The sequence below is a fragment of the Apis laboriosa genome, unplaced genomic scaffold (assembly GCF_014066325.1).
Source record: "Apis laboriosa isolate Shangri-la unplaced genomic scaffold, ASM1406632v1 scaffold23_cov150, whole genome shotgun sequence".
In the NCBI taxonomy this organism is placed as follows: Eukaryota; Metazoa; Arthropoda; class Insecta; order Hymenoptera; family Apidae; genus Apis; species Apis laboriosa.
The window spans coordinates 3870445-3884042 of NW_025222452.1; the positions used below are offsets into that span (position 1 = coordinate 3870445).

Sequence of the window (13598 nt, forward strand, 5' to 3'; positions counted from 1 at the left end):
TTCTTCTGGATCATCCATTATTGGATCTAGATTTCGTCCAATTTCACGATCCTAAATCTTCTTTCTGAATCCATCCATTGTTTTATTCAATCGTGACGTTAGATCTTTATGAAAATCTTATAACCTTCTCCTAAATCACCCATCATTGAATCTAATTCAATTGTCGATAGTTTCAATCCTAGATCCTCCTCCTGGATCCATCCATTATTTTATTCAATCCTGACGTTTGATCTTTATAATAATCCTATAATCTTCTTCTGGATCATCTGGATCATTATTGGATCTAGATTTCGTCCAATTTCACGATCCTAAATCTTTTTTCTGAATCCATCCATTGTTTTATTCAATCGTGACGATAGATCTTTGTATGGAAATCCAACCTTCTCCCGAATCGTTCATCATCGAATCTAATCCAATTGTCGATAGTTTCAGTGATGCTAGATCCTTACGGAAATCCTATAGTGTTCCTCCGGGAAAAGAGGACAGCCGTGCACCCGTATCCTCAGAGAGCGATGATGTTCACCGGATACTACAGACCCGTTCGTCGTTCGAATCACGGTGGCCAGGCGACCGGTGTTTTCGCGCAAGGGAACGCGGTGAGCGGTGAGGCATTCTTCGGTGGCATGCAGCCACCCCATTTGAGCAACGGGCCGGAACCGATCGAGGAACCGGAAGTGTCAAGCGCGGAGGCGCAAGCCGCCCCAGAGGTGGACGAGGCTTACAACGAGGACGAGCAACATCAGGTGCAACAGGAGGAAGATTATCAGCACAACGAGCGTCCTCAACAGGACGAACATCGTCCACACGATGAAGCGAATCATCCTCAGCCTCAGGGTGATGACCAACATCGAGAGGAAGACGAGCAGCATCAACATAAGCAACAAAGTGTTCCTCAGGTACTGTTCAAAATATTTTTTTCTTTTTTTTTCAAATATTCCCTAAAACGATCGAACATTCAGATACGCGAAAGTTTGAAAGAGAAAATTCCAAATAAATAATTGAATAATTAAATTGTATAATAATTAAATTTTAGGAAAATAAAACGTTCAAAATGTTCAAAATATTTCCTAAAACAATCGAACATTCAGATACGCGAAAGTTTGAAAGAGAAAATTCCAATTAAATAATTAAATAATTACGTAGGAAAATAAAACGTTCAAAATGTTCAAAATATTCCCTAAAACGATCGAACATTCAGAAAATTTGAAAGAGAAAATTCCAATTAAATAATTAAATAATTACGCAGGAAAATAAAACGTTCAAAATGTTCAAAATATTCCCTAAAACGATCGAACATTCAGATACAAGAGTTGGAAAGAGGAAATTTCAAATTAATAATTATATAATTACGCAAGAAAATAAAATAATATTTTTCTCTTTTTTTTTCAAATATTCCCTAAAACGATCGAACATTCAGATACGCGAAAGTTTAAAAGAGAAAATTCCAAATAAATAATCGAATAATTACGTAGGAGAATAAAACGTTCAAAATGTTCAAAATATTCTCTAAAACGAACATTGAATCGCGATCGAACATTCAGATACAAGAGTTTAAAAGAGAAAAATTCCAAATAAATAATCGAATAAATACGCAGGAGAATGAAACGTTCAAAATGTTCAAAATATTCCCTAAAACGAATCGAAACATTCAGATACAAGAGTTTAAAAGAGAAAATTCGAAATAAATAATCGAATAATTACGCAGGAGAATAAAACGTTCAAAATGTTCAAAATATTCCCTAAAACGAACATTGAATCGCGATCGAACATTCAGACATACAAGAGTTTAAAAGAGAAAATTCCAAATAAATAATTACACGATTACGCAGGAGCAACCGGAACCGGAACCTGTCCCCGTGTTCACGACCGAGGCAGCCGCGGTGACCCCAGCCGCGGAGCCAGTGATCACGAACACAGAAGTGTCCCAACCGAATCGTCCCAAGGCGCAGCATGGGAAGAAGACGAAGAAGACACCGGTGGTCGTGGTGGACGACGACGAAGAGGACGACGAGGAGGAGGACGACGACGACGAGCCATCCGTCCCCTTCATCCCTTTCAAAGGGAGTCGCCGTCGGCAAAACTACCCGAACCTGAACAACTTCTTCCCCATGGTGTTCAGCTTCCCCGGCGGGTCCAGCCGATCTGGATCCTCCGGAGGATCCCCCCCCGGAGCCGTAACAGCGATCGCCAACAGTTACTCCACCGGGAAGGGCGGCGTTGCGAGCTCGGTCGCCACTGCTTACGGTGGATCCCCCAACGGGTAAGATTTCAATTACGGACGATATTTTTCGAGAAAGAAGCATTTATTTCAAAAAAAAAAAAAAAATACGCGAGAGAGAAAGAGAGAGAGAAGATTCGATCTAAGAGATAGGATCTAAAAGATATTTTGATATTCGAAATAGCGGATAGTTATCTCGCCATACGTGATATCGCGTTTCACTGTGCGCGTGTATTCACCCAACGATTTTCACCCAACAGGAAAAAGCGGCGTACACCGGTGGCCGAAGAGTAGATCGTCGTAATGGGATCGATCGGGCACGGCACGGTGTTGGCCGTGTCCGACCTATCGATACCGTTAAGATCAATATTCCATCGGACATTAACATGCAGACAGGAGAGAGAGAAAGAAAGAGAGAGAGCACCCACGACGACGCGCTCCACTTTTCTATTTCCCCCATCGTCGCTCCGTACGAGCAATCGAGCAATCGTCTCTCCGAAGTGGACGCTCCGTTTTATAGATTTTAACTATAATGCGAATCGATTTTATTCATCCCCTGTGTGAGTATCGCCGAGAATTTCGTCGAAACGGTACGTTGGTAGAGAAATTGTGCTTACCCTTTACCGGTATATTCGTTTTGAACAATTCTTCCTTAATCATGATTAGTAAGTGGATAATCGTATGTACTTAGTTTGTAATTTCGTAATTTTAAAATTTGTAGATTGTAAGGGAATATATATATATATATATAAATATATATAGGAATTAGGTTTTTTTCGTAGCGTAAGGACTAGTGCAATATTTTATACCATCCTCGAGGAGAGATTAAAGAGTGAAGGGTTCGCATGATCGTTCTAACTGCCATCGCATCGAAGAGTATAGTGTATCGATCGAAGTTAATCTCGTTCGTTACATAGAGTGTGTTGAAAAGTAAACGAATCGAATACAGGTTTTCTAGAATTTACCGAGGGGGAGAGCTCGTTCATTTCCAGTAAAAAAATATTGTAATCGAATCGTCTTTCAGCGGGAGGAAGGATCCCTTCGATTCTTCGCGAGAGAAACGTTGAAAATAAATTTATTCTCAAAGTGAAATCGAGTTTCGAACATTTTCAATGGAACCAACTATTATTACTTCCAAGATCCGTAACTCTGACTTAAGGAAAAATAAAGTTGGCTGGTGACTGGACACCGGCAAGGACGTTAAACATTGACCCTGCCGTTCATTGGTTTCTGGAAGAGGCGGTCATTAAGCGACACGGCATACCCATGCGCACCCTCTAATCGTTTCTAAGAAACGAAAACTCGTCACTCATCGTTACGCAGCTTTATCTTTCCTTTAACAGACATTTATCCATATCTTTATGCTATCGAGTTTACGATTAACTTTCAATGTTTCTTTCCAATCTTTTATTTACCATTAATTACTTAGTTTAATTTCTTAGTTTCGAGGTGATAATAAAACAAATAAAAAAAATTTTTTACGAGCAAATTTTACCAACGAGTCATCCAAATATTTGTCCAAAGTAACTTATCGTATCACCTTTAATAATATCATTAATCGTGTAAAAATTATTGTGCAAAACAAAGTACCAAAGTAATTTCTTTTGCCGTGAACTCGACGATTTGATACTCTTGAAAGCATCGAACTACGAATCGTGGTAAGATAAAATCGGTTTTACCATCGATGCAATTCCGTTTAACTGTGTTAACGTGTGTTTAAAAAAAAAAAATGAAAAAATACAAACTCGAGGAAGCGACACTTCTGAACGGATCAAATTGATTCGCTAAACAGTCGAATTAGATAGCTTTTAAACGGAATTCATCGTACTCTTTTCGAAACCTTGAGATTATATATAAAGCTATTAGTTGCTTGGTAGAAATATTTCTATAGGTAAAAAAAGAACGTTGGTGTGATTCATCGAGTGGTATAGTTACTTCCTACTGTGGAATCTTTTCGTTCAAAAATGAAGGACATGAGAAATAGTATGCCTACGTTCATATCACGAAATCTTGAATCGAATCTTGATCGTGAAAGAATAATTTTGAATAAGCGATTCTTCCGCTATTTCTCATATTATACGCGCATTATACGTTCATTCTGCAAAATATCATTCATTTTTCTTCGAGATTCTTCGAAACAAAATCGAGAAATGTAAGAATAAAAAATCGATATAACGTTTAAACGAGAAAAAGTTCCACTGTTTAAAAGAAATTTTTACAGCGCGTTAAAAATCAAATGGCGTTACGATAGTCTTCCGTTTTGAATAATCGTCTTCCGTTTTGAATAAATTAATCATCAGGAAGCGTTGCCTGTCTCGGCCTTCAAAAGTGTTTTCAAGGATTTATCAATTTTTTCGACAAGTTTGCGCAATTTCCATTTCTCAGTTTTAACTTGGGATCGAGGATCGTTATCCGCTGTACTTTTCCAAAGCAACTTTCTTACTTTTATGTCGTATATATACAATGGCATCGATTATCACTTCAATCTGAAGATAATCGCTCTAACCCAATGTTAGGAAAGAAGGAGTTATACGACGATAAAATGACGGCCCGTACGGGGAATCCCAGCCCGAGTCCCGAGTCTTGATTAACACGCAGTACACATAGAATCTTTCCACGCGTAATAAAATTATTATGATAATTTTTCACGGGAATTTTTCAATTTATATTCCGTACGTGCGTCTCGTTTCTAAAAAATTCAATTTAACGTCTCGATCAACGGCTTCATCAAGAAATTTTCCACCCACGTAGTCTCGTATTTATGTTGATGCCTTGACGAAAATCAAGAATTTAATACCAAATAAAACACTTTTACGCAACGTATTGAGCTAGACAGAAGACGCTACTTGAAATAAAATGGAAAATTTATTTGATCGTACGATTTAGCGTTTAAATCCCCTTGATTGCTCGATACGAAATAAAAGAATTAAATAGAAATCAGGATATAAAATTCGACTCTTCCGTTCAACGAATTAAAAAAGACGAAAAGTGAAGGAAACGAAACGACATATTAACCCATATTTTGTAAATAAAGACCAAATTTAAAACAAAATTTAATCTTCGATTTCCTCCCTCCTAATCCACCAAAATCGAAGAACAATAATATATTATATTATCAATAACAATAATATATATTAATTATCAATAACAATAAATATATTAATATCTGTTCACCAATAATTCTTTCCCCTTCTTCTCCCACTCGTCACATTTCTCAATAACGAACAAACTTTTTTTTTTTTATAGGCATTAAGATCCTCATTATAGGATAATCATCATACGGAAAGAAAAATTTAATAAAGGTTAGAAATTTTGTTATCCATCCAAACAAACCTTACAGAGAAATATCTATTAAAAAAAATTAACCCAAGATAAGACATCCGTTGATCATCAAAAGTGATTTAATTTCGGTGTTGCGAAATTGGACGAGAAATATTTGGAGATACACCAAAAAAAAAAAAAAAAAAAAAAAGAAAGAAAGAAAGAAAAAAGAAATAAAAAGAAAGCTCTCCACCAAGTTCATCCGCCTTCGATAATCGAAGCGAAACGAAACTGGTTGGTGGCACGAAAAGGTAGGGATGCAATATCGCTGGATCATCGTTGATAGTCGTCCAGCTGTTTAACTTTCGATGACCGGCTGGGTAAACGCTAAGCCGTGTCCAACCGTGTTCACACAATGAAAAGGTTGTCCGTGCTAATGAGATTCGTCCGTTCCTCGGCAAGAATACCCGTTTGGTACCTACGTAAACCGTGGCGGGACATCCCAACACGATCGGGACGCTTTCTATATAAAGGCCGCCCTCCAGATTTTCTCATCGTCACTTCGCACTCGAAACTCGAAGAAGCTTGTGCTAACTAGTCCAGTAAACTTGTTATTTCCTCCCGATAAAGCGTTCAACCATGAAGATCGCGCTAATCGTTCTGGTTACGATGTTGGCTGGCGCCATCGCATACCCTGTTCACCCTGCCGCAAAACAGGACGCTGTTCCCGGGGAACAAGGTACGGTATAATCGAGATAAAACGTTTGCATTCCTGCAAGAGTTGAGTTGAATTGAGAGAAATAAACGAATAAATTTTTTTTTCTTCCTTTTTGTAAATTACAAATATTATAATTGGGAAAGGTACGAAGATAATTATTCGAATCGATAGCTTCGTATTATTTCCTTCCCCTTCGTTTGTGTTTGTTTAACAGTCATATGACAGCTTCTCCTTTGCATATCTCTTTGTATATAGTTATATTCTTGAACGTGAAATGATTAACATGCTTCGCGTCACATCGACGGGATCGAAATATACTATTGTCGATCTGACTCATCGTTTAGTGAATCTCCGCAAGATCTTTTTAACGGTCGGGTAAAAATTACTTTCGACCTTCCCTGCCTAAAGTGGTCATCGAAATCGTTCCTCTCTTCTTTCGTTAATCTTTCGATTATTTATTTATGTACATTTCGTGAATCGAATAGCCTCGGGGCAATTGCTTAAGAAACTTTCGAATATATTTAAAGAGATAAGAAACATTTTTTTGTGCTCCAGTACCGGAGAGTCCAGTATCGAGGCCGATCAGAGAGGCAAATCCAGATCCTCACCGCCATTTCGGTGGATTCGGTGGACTCGGTGGATACGGTGGATACGGTGGATACGGTGGATACGGCGGATACGGTGGATACGTTGGATACGGTGGCTTTCCCATAGGCGGCTTCGGAGGTTCTCACAGCTCCGCTCACGCTGGTGCTATTAGCTCCCCGTTCGGAAGCGCTGCTTTCGCCGGCTCAAGGACCGGGTACGCATTCTTCTTCCATATGTTTCGTGTATGTATATTGTTCGTGCAGAATATTTTTTTTCAAGTTATCTCGTTCCGTTCACAGAGGCTTTGGACGATGAGCAGGCTTCTTGGATAGTCAATTTTCTTTCGACAACGACAACAGACCGTGTTGCTCAATTATATATACATATAATGTGTTATTTTAATTATTTAAATAAACTTTTGTAACAAAAAATGAATCAAACGCCTCTCTTTTTTAATGACCTTAATCGAAAGCATTCTTCGTTAAGCTTAAGATCGTTTTTTTTTTTATCCCTAACGAAACGTGAAATAAATTATTTTGTTATATTGTTTTATTGTGTAAAGGAATTATAATTCGTTTGGAACGCATGATTGATCATGCCCGTTGATCATTCATTCCAAACTCATTGAGCCGCGATCAAAGAAAATTTTTGCGCCGCGAAAACGTTTGGTTACTCGACGTAACTATTCAGAACGATTCGTCATATCGAATAACGGAGTTCGATTTTATCGGGATGTTTGCGAGGGATGTTTAGAAAACACTGCATAGCAGAAGTGTGTTTAACCGCACGCGTTGCCCGCTATAAAATCGATCGCCCTGTCGGCACTTGTCATTACTCCATGCAACGTCTTATCGTCCGACGATCGACGATCGACTGTCCTCCGTTTTCACCGCGATAAGAAAGTGATGAAAAAATGAAGTTTTCCGCGATCACGTTGCTGTTAATCGTCCTACAAGTGAGTAAAGAAACTCTCTCTCTCTCTCTCTCTCTCTCTCTCTCTTTCGCTCTCACTCTCACTCTCGCTTTCGAAAACGAAATTTAACGATGGAAAATAACGATCGATAAATGTTGTAGGTACATTATGGTTCCTTTGCCAAATTAGAATCTAAAGGTAAGAGAGGATTAACGGTATTATAAGGATTAACGTATTAACGGTTGAGGTGTAAGGAAAGATGGAAGAATGGGAGAAAATTTTGTCCCTTCTTCTTTTTCTTTGTTTTTCTTTTCCTCTTTCTTTTTCATCTCTTTCTTCCATCTGAAGAAAATCAAACGGAGGTCGATCAACAAAGGAGCGCAAGGGTTCATCGGGTGTCCGACCGCGAGTTCACCGGAAATGAAGATTCTCAGTTAAAGAACGCCATCAAGGACATCGTGATCAAGCAGGCTGTTCTATTGGGGAGCGAGGAGATCGAGAAATTTCTCACGGATTTTCCTAATTTGAGCAATCTCGTGCAACACGAGGCAAGTCTCGAAGATTACATCTTTTCTCTCTCTCTCTCTCTCTCTCTCTCTTTTTGAAATTGGATATTTTTGGAAAGAAACGAATCATCGTAGCGATTAATTAAAAGGTTAATGTTTCAGACCCAATTGTTCAAGGAGCTAAACATGATCCTAATGGAGCTGGTTCGAGACGGAACCGTCACGTTGAAGAACATAGATCATACGATCAACGAGATGATGGGGATGAGCGTGTCACAGACTTCCGTCAAACCTGTAACAAAGAACGATAATCTGGGAAATCTTTCAAATTCGTTAGAGCAATTGGGTAGCCAAGAGAACGAGAATCGGGAGAATTCGAGTAATTATTTAGAAAAAAAGAAAAAAAAAAAAAAAAAAAAAGAAACGTAGCGAAGAGAGATATTTTATCGTATTTTCTCGTATTTTTCTAATCGACGCGTCTTCTCCTTCTCGAGGACTTCCGGTCTCTCGGATCGAATCGATGAACGAACAGGAGCTGAGGAAGGTGAAGAACGTAGCCCAGACACTGGACAATGTGATGATGGAGATCCAGAAACACGTGACTTTCGTTCGAAGCGTTTTTGACAGGCTTTGCAGGTGAGCAGCAGGTGATTGAAAGAAATTGTGGATATCGTATGGCAATTTTAATTAACGATTTTATAGGAAGCATCATTCTACATCGTCCAATCAATCGAATTCGAATGATATTGGAAAATTTGCGTCAATGAATCAACCTAAGAAAGTATCGATATTTTAAAAGATATATTAATATTCGTAAGGAATAATGCGATTACTCGTCTTTTACGTAGTCCTTGATTTCCTAATTAAATTTCTAAAATAATAGCTATATATATTTGTAAATAAAAAAAAAAAAAAAAATAATTGCGATCGCCTCGATATCTCTTCGTAAAAAAGATAATTTTATAACAATTCGACGATGTTTTATAAAATCGAAATGTCAATATTTTCAATAAAAGTGTTGAGAAAAAAGATAGCTATCTTTTTTTTTTTTTTATATTGCCATATAGCATCGAAATCGTGTTATCTTTTTCCTTATATTGAATCAAAGTGGCAATATTCAAACTTGCCGCGTATCTTCCGCTATCGATCTAGCCAACACATTTCTCGTTTCCAAATTTATATTCATTATGCGACATTCGTTGTCTCGAATTATTTTTTAATTCAAGAAAACTGTCATCATCCAAATAATCGATTGAATTCGAGGATAAGTTTGCGCGAGAAGAATCGAATCGCTATTTTAACGGAATGTTGAGAAAATCATCCACCTTTAGAATCGTGATGGAGCGAAACAACTATTTTGCTATCGTTCGCAGAAAGTTTGATCAATTCCGTTAGGTAACTGGTGGCAACTAGAAAGAAACCGTCTCGAAGTCGTTTCCTTCTCCTTGTGGGGTAAGTTTATTATTAATCCAATCGTTATATAGTTGCAAAAAGAAGCCAAATAAATATAATCGAAAAGGATTAAACTCAAAAGAAAATCTTATCTTTCCTTTTTGAATCGAGATAAGGTTCGAATAAGGTTCGAGTAAAATATATCGTGTCTTTCGTGACGGCACTTTGTTACAAAATTTTTATAGATAAATATCTTCAATGAGGGTAATAAAACGTATAGATGAATATTCTTTTGAAAATAAAAAAAAAAAAAAAAAAGGTCTGAAGATAATATTCACGAATTATGTGCTCTATATAATTCTGAAACCAGTGTTCGAAAATTTATTGTTCTACTCGTTTTTCTTTCTTTCTTCTTTTTTTTTTTCCTTTTTCTTAGCAATAACAATAGTTGAAACTACTCGCATGATTCATGAATCGCGTGCATATGCAAACTTGAGGAAATTAAACCGAGAGCTCAAAGTCAACGGTGTTTGTTATCGTGACGCGATCTAATCTGGTGTGAAATTGCACCTATGATATCTGAATTCAAATTAGTTAATTCGATTCACTTCGAGGTATCCATTATGCTCTACCGTTAGACGCGATAAAACGCGCTTTCCTTCAATGATACGTCATCAAGAATTGAAGCAATTTTCTCGCTTAATTTAACAGCGCCTGCCCAGTGATGCAATCGTGGCTGGCGATGCAGGAAATTACAATCATCGCGACGTGCAACGTATCAACGTTTAATACATTTTATATTACCCTATGCGAGGCATAGGATATGATAGGCCTAATTTGTTATCGTTTTATTGCGACTATAAACTATTCCTAAGCTAAGCTCTACTCCAGTCGTTTTCTCAAATTGAATTGAAAGATCTTAAATCAAAAATGAATTACGTATACGAGCAAAATACTAGATCGAGACTATTGAACGAGTGACGCAAAGTTAGAGGCGTAAGAAAAATTTCACGACTCTGGGAACGACTATATTGGAAATTATTATTCTTGAAAATTGATTTCTCGCTTATTAGTGCATGCCAGGCACTATGTAACCAGGCATGCAGCGATACAATTAGGAAACAACTATTGTATTCCTGCCTCGCTTACGATCTCGTAGTAAGAATTTTTTTTATGTTTTCTTTCTTCACTTTTTTTCTCTTTACAAAGTTTTTCTAGCTCAACTCAAATCTGATGTTGCACGAAATAGTTGCACGAAGTAATTTGCTTATATGCAAATTTTCTCTCGAATTTAAATAGAAAAAAGAAAGAAATAAATAAAAAGTATATTTAAAACCACTTATCCAAATTCTCATGCAAATTTTTATACGAATGGATCGTATCGCGATGAGACAAGGAGATAAGTATAATCGGATAAGGAAGGAAGGAAGGAAATTTCAATTTCCCAAATTGCACGATATTTACATTTGACGAGCAAATTGTCCTTAAATGCGTTCGATCGAACCTAGATTACAGTGGAATCGCGTGAAGGCACGCGAGAGACTCGAAGGAAGCACAATAACCATCGGATTCGGTTTCTAATGAAAAACGATGAAATCGTTGCGTGTTATTGATCAATCGATCCGTAACCATAGCTTCTATCGTCTTGGCGCGATCAATTTGCATTCACCCTTCTCCCTGCCTATAATTAGAGCCAAGGAAAACACATTTTCTAACATGCTCTCCGCCAACAAATCAATCAACACACCGATCACGCTAATCTCTCTCTCTCTCTCTCTTTTTTTCTCTCTCTCACTCTTTCTAAGAATTAGGACAAGCTAGGAATTTTCTTCAAACTCTTAACACGAAATTCGTAACGATTAATTATTTCTCGAAAGAGAGAGAGAAAAAAAAAACAGAACGCGCGCTTTTAAGTAAGAAAAAGGAAGGGAAAAAAAAAATTGCAAAATCGAGGATATGAATCGGATCGCATGCACAACTTACCGGAAACGAGTGTTTCGAAAGAGGGAAGAATTTTTCTTTCCATCTTCATCTGAAGAGAAGAGAAATACGTTTGTAACAATTATACGACAGGACGTTGAGAACGAACGGATCGGGGCGAACTGGCCGATCTTCCCGATTCCGAATACTGACTCAGTTCGAGAATTTCAGACGGATGTCCGGGGAACGCAGCCTCTCGCCGAGCGCGAAACCTCGAATGGAACGCGGGAGCGGCGTGAGCGTCGACGTCGGCGTCGGCGCCGACAGACAAGGCGCCGTCAACCTTCGTGGCGGCGCGACGTTCATGAAAAGTGTCTCGATCTTCTTGATGAGCGGTCGTAAAGCATCGGTGAACAGCAACAGGCAGACGAGCGGCTCAGCCAGCCCAAAGCACGAGCCCAGGAGGAGGCATCGTAGGAGAATGCCGGTGCCCGCCACGGCAAGAACCTCCGGGTACACGGTCAAGCTGATCGAGTCGTTGAAGAGGAAAACTAGATTCTCGTGGCGAGTGGAAATCGATTTGTCATTGTTTCGTGCTTATGGTTTATCGTGCGGGTCGGCAATCGACCGATCTTTCCACGCGAAAGAAATCTTCTTTTTCGAATATTTCTTTTCTTCCTTTTTTTTTTTTTTTTTCNCTAAAAGAAGAAGACGCGCGGCGCAGAATTCTTTGGAAGATCGAAAAAATAGATGCAAAGAATAATAAATAATTCGTGATTCGATGATTTCCTTTCAAGATGATTTTCTTTTTTTTTTTATATATATAATATGATAAATTTTCGTACGTACTTTAATATTCTTTTTTGTTATAGGTCCGAATTGGATAATCTGTGCAAACTGTACAAGAAGTTAATCAATCCAGGGCAGCAACAAGTAGGGCAATCGGTTATTATCGGGAGGAGGTCTCAACCGAATCAAATTACAGAGGTAGCGACATTAGAATTGTAGGGATTAACTGTTGTCTGCGTAAGTCTGTCATTTTCTTTTAAATTGTCGTGCAATTCCTATCCGATTCTTCTCGTGCTTTCGTTTCAATCTGTATATATAATTACGATAAGATGAGATAAGAGAAATATTTTTGAGTCTGATATTTACTCGATTACGAAAGAAATAAATGTTTGTCAGGGTATCGACAGAACCATCTTTCGCGAGTTATTGCACAACACGTTCAAAGTGATCACGGAGGACACGTTGGTGGAGCGTATATTCTGTTGCTGGGATCGTGAGAACGAGGGAATAATTAGATTGGAACCATGGATCATGGGTCTGGATCTGTATCTTCGGGGCAGCCTACGGGAGAAAATTGAATTTTGTTTCAAAGTGTACGACTTGAACAACGATGGATTCATTACGAAGGATGAAATATTTCAATTGTTCAAGTAAGATGTAAATTTTTTTTTTTTTTTTTTTTGGTATTTAAAATTCACTTACTTTTCGAACGAAGTGAATAATAATTAACAAGTATTTGTATGCGGGTAGGAATTGTTTGATAAAGCAACCGGGAGAAGAGGATCCTGACGAGGCGGTGAAAGATTTGTCCGAGCTGGCGTTGAAGAAACTCGACGTGGATCGGGATGGGAAAATATCATTTCAGGATTACAAATTGGGTGTAACGGAGGAGCCATTGCTGTTGGAAGCTTTTGGCCAGTGTCTATCCACGGAGGAGAATTGTGCTTCTATCCTTGCCACGTTAAAGTCGTGAAGTGAATATGGCGATGGATCCGGGGAAGGATGTTTCGCTGGAAAAAGATAATAGAGGTTAATTAATTGTAGCCAAGATATTAAAATGCACTCAAAGGATTTGTAATCATGGCACCTGCCGTTTATTAAAAACAAATTCGATAGTAATCGTAATTACAAACAATAATAATATTAATAATAATAATATAATAATAATATAATATAATATAATATAATATAATATAATATAATATAATATAATATAATATAATAATAATAGCATAATTACAAAATACGCTCGATCTGGTTTTCTTATAGCGTGTTTGCTGAATCAGTCTTAAC

At 37.9% G+C, this 13598-nt stretch overlaps 4 protein-coding genes and 1 long non-coding RNA gene across 6 annotated transcripts in view; 4 read left to right on the plus strand and 1 right to left on the minus strand.

The window, feature by feature from the left end:
• The window catches only part of LOC122713367 (RNA polymerase II degradation factor 1), a 3428-nt gene extending 876 nt beyond the window's left edge, over positions 1 to 2552 (plus strand). The window contains exons 2-4 of the mRNA XM_043933742.1: positions 427 to 896; positions 1833 to 2260; positions 2479 to 2552. Of these exons, the coding sequence (XP_043789677.1) occupies positions 427 to 896; positions 1833 to 2260; positions 2479 to 2512 (932 nt within the window). The 3' untranslated portion in view covers positions 2513 to 2552. The remainder of the gene's footprint in view (positions 1 to 426; positions 897 to 1832; positions 2261 to 2478) is intronic.
• The window catches only part of LOC122713374, a 32158-nt gene extending 20447 nt beyond the window's left edge, over positions 1 to 11711 (minus strand). The window contains exon 1 of the long non-coding RNA XR_006346483.1: positions 11580 to 11711. This is a non-coding gene — a long non-coding RNA (uncharacterized LOC122713374). The remainder of the gene's footprint in view (positions 1 to 11579) is intronic.
• On the plus strand, positions 6035 to 7220 carry LOC122713371 (glycine-rich RNA-binding protein 3, mitochondrial-like). The gene is made up of 3 exons (XM_043933748.1): positions 6035 to 6218; positions 6753 to 6999; positions 7085 to 7220. Exons 1-3 carry the CDS (start codon positions 6119 to 6121, stop codon positions 7098 to 7100), a joined length of 363 nt encoding a protein of 120 aa, XP_043789683.1. The 5' UTR covers positions 6035 to 6118; the 3' UTR covers positions 7101 to 7220.
• On the plus strand, positions 7613 to 9039 carry LOC122713373. Its single transcript, XM_043933750.1, has 6 exons — positions 7613 to 7740; positions 7860 to 7896; positions 8047 to 8246; positions 8367 to 8583; positions 8699 to 8840; positions 8907 to 9039. Exons 1-6 carry the CDS (start codon positions 7699 to 7701, stop codon positions 8998 to 9000), a joined length of 732 nt encoding a protein of 243 aa, XP_043789685.1. The 5' UTR covers positions 7613 to 7698; the 3' UTR covers positions 9001 to 9039.
• Positions 11712 to 11751: 40 nt separating the features above from the next.
• Positions 11752 to 13418, plus strand: LOC122713368 (EF-hand calcium-binding domain-containing protein 1-like). Of its 2 annotated transcripts, none has more exons than XM_043933743.1 (4): positions 11752 to 12077; positions 12389 to 12503; positions 12702 to 12955; positions 13056 to 13418. In XM_043933743.1, exons 1-4 carry the CDS (start codon positions 11752 to 11754, stop codon positions 13276 to 13278), a joined length of 918 nt encoding a protein of 305 aa, XP_043789678.1. In that variant the 3' UTR covers positions 13279 to 13418. The 2 variants fall into 2 exon arrangements, with proteins under 2 accessions (XP_043789678.1, XP_043789680.1); XM_043933745.1 differs by having other exon boundaries at positions 11752 to 12029.
• The last annotated feature ends 180 nt before the right edge of the window (positions 13419 to 13598 follow it).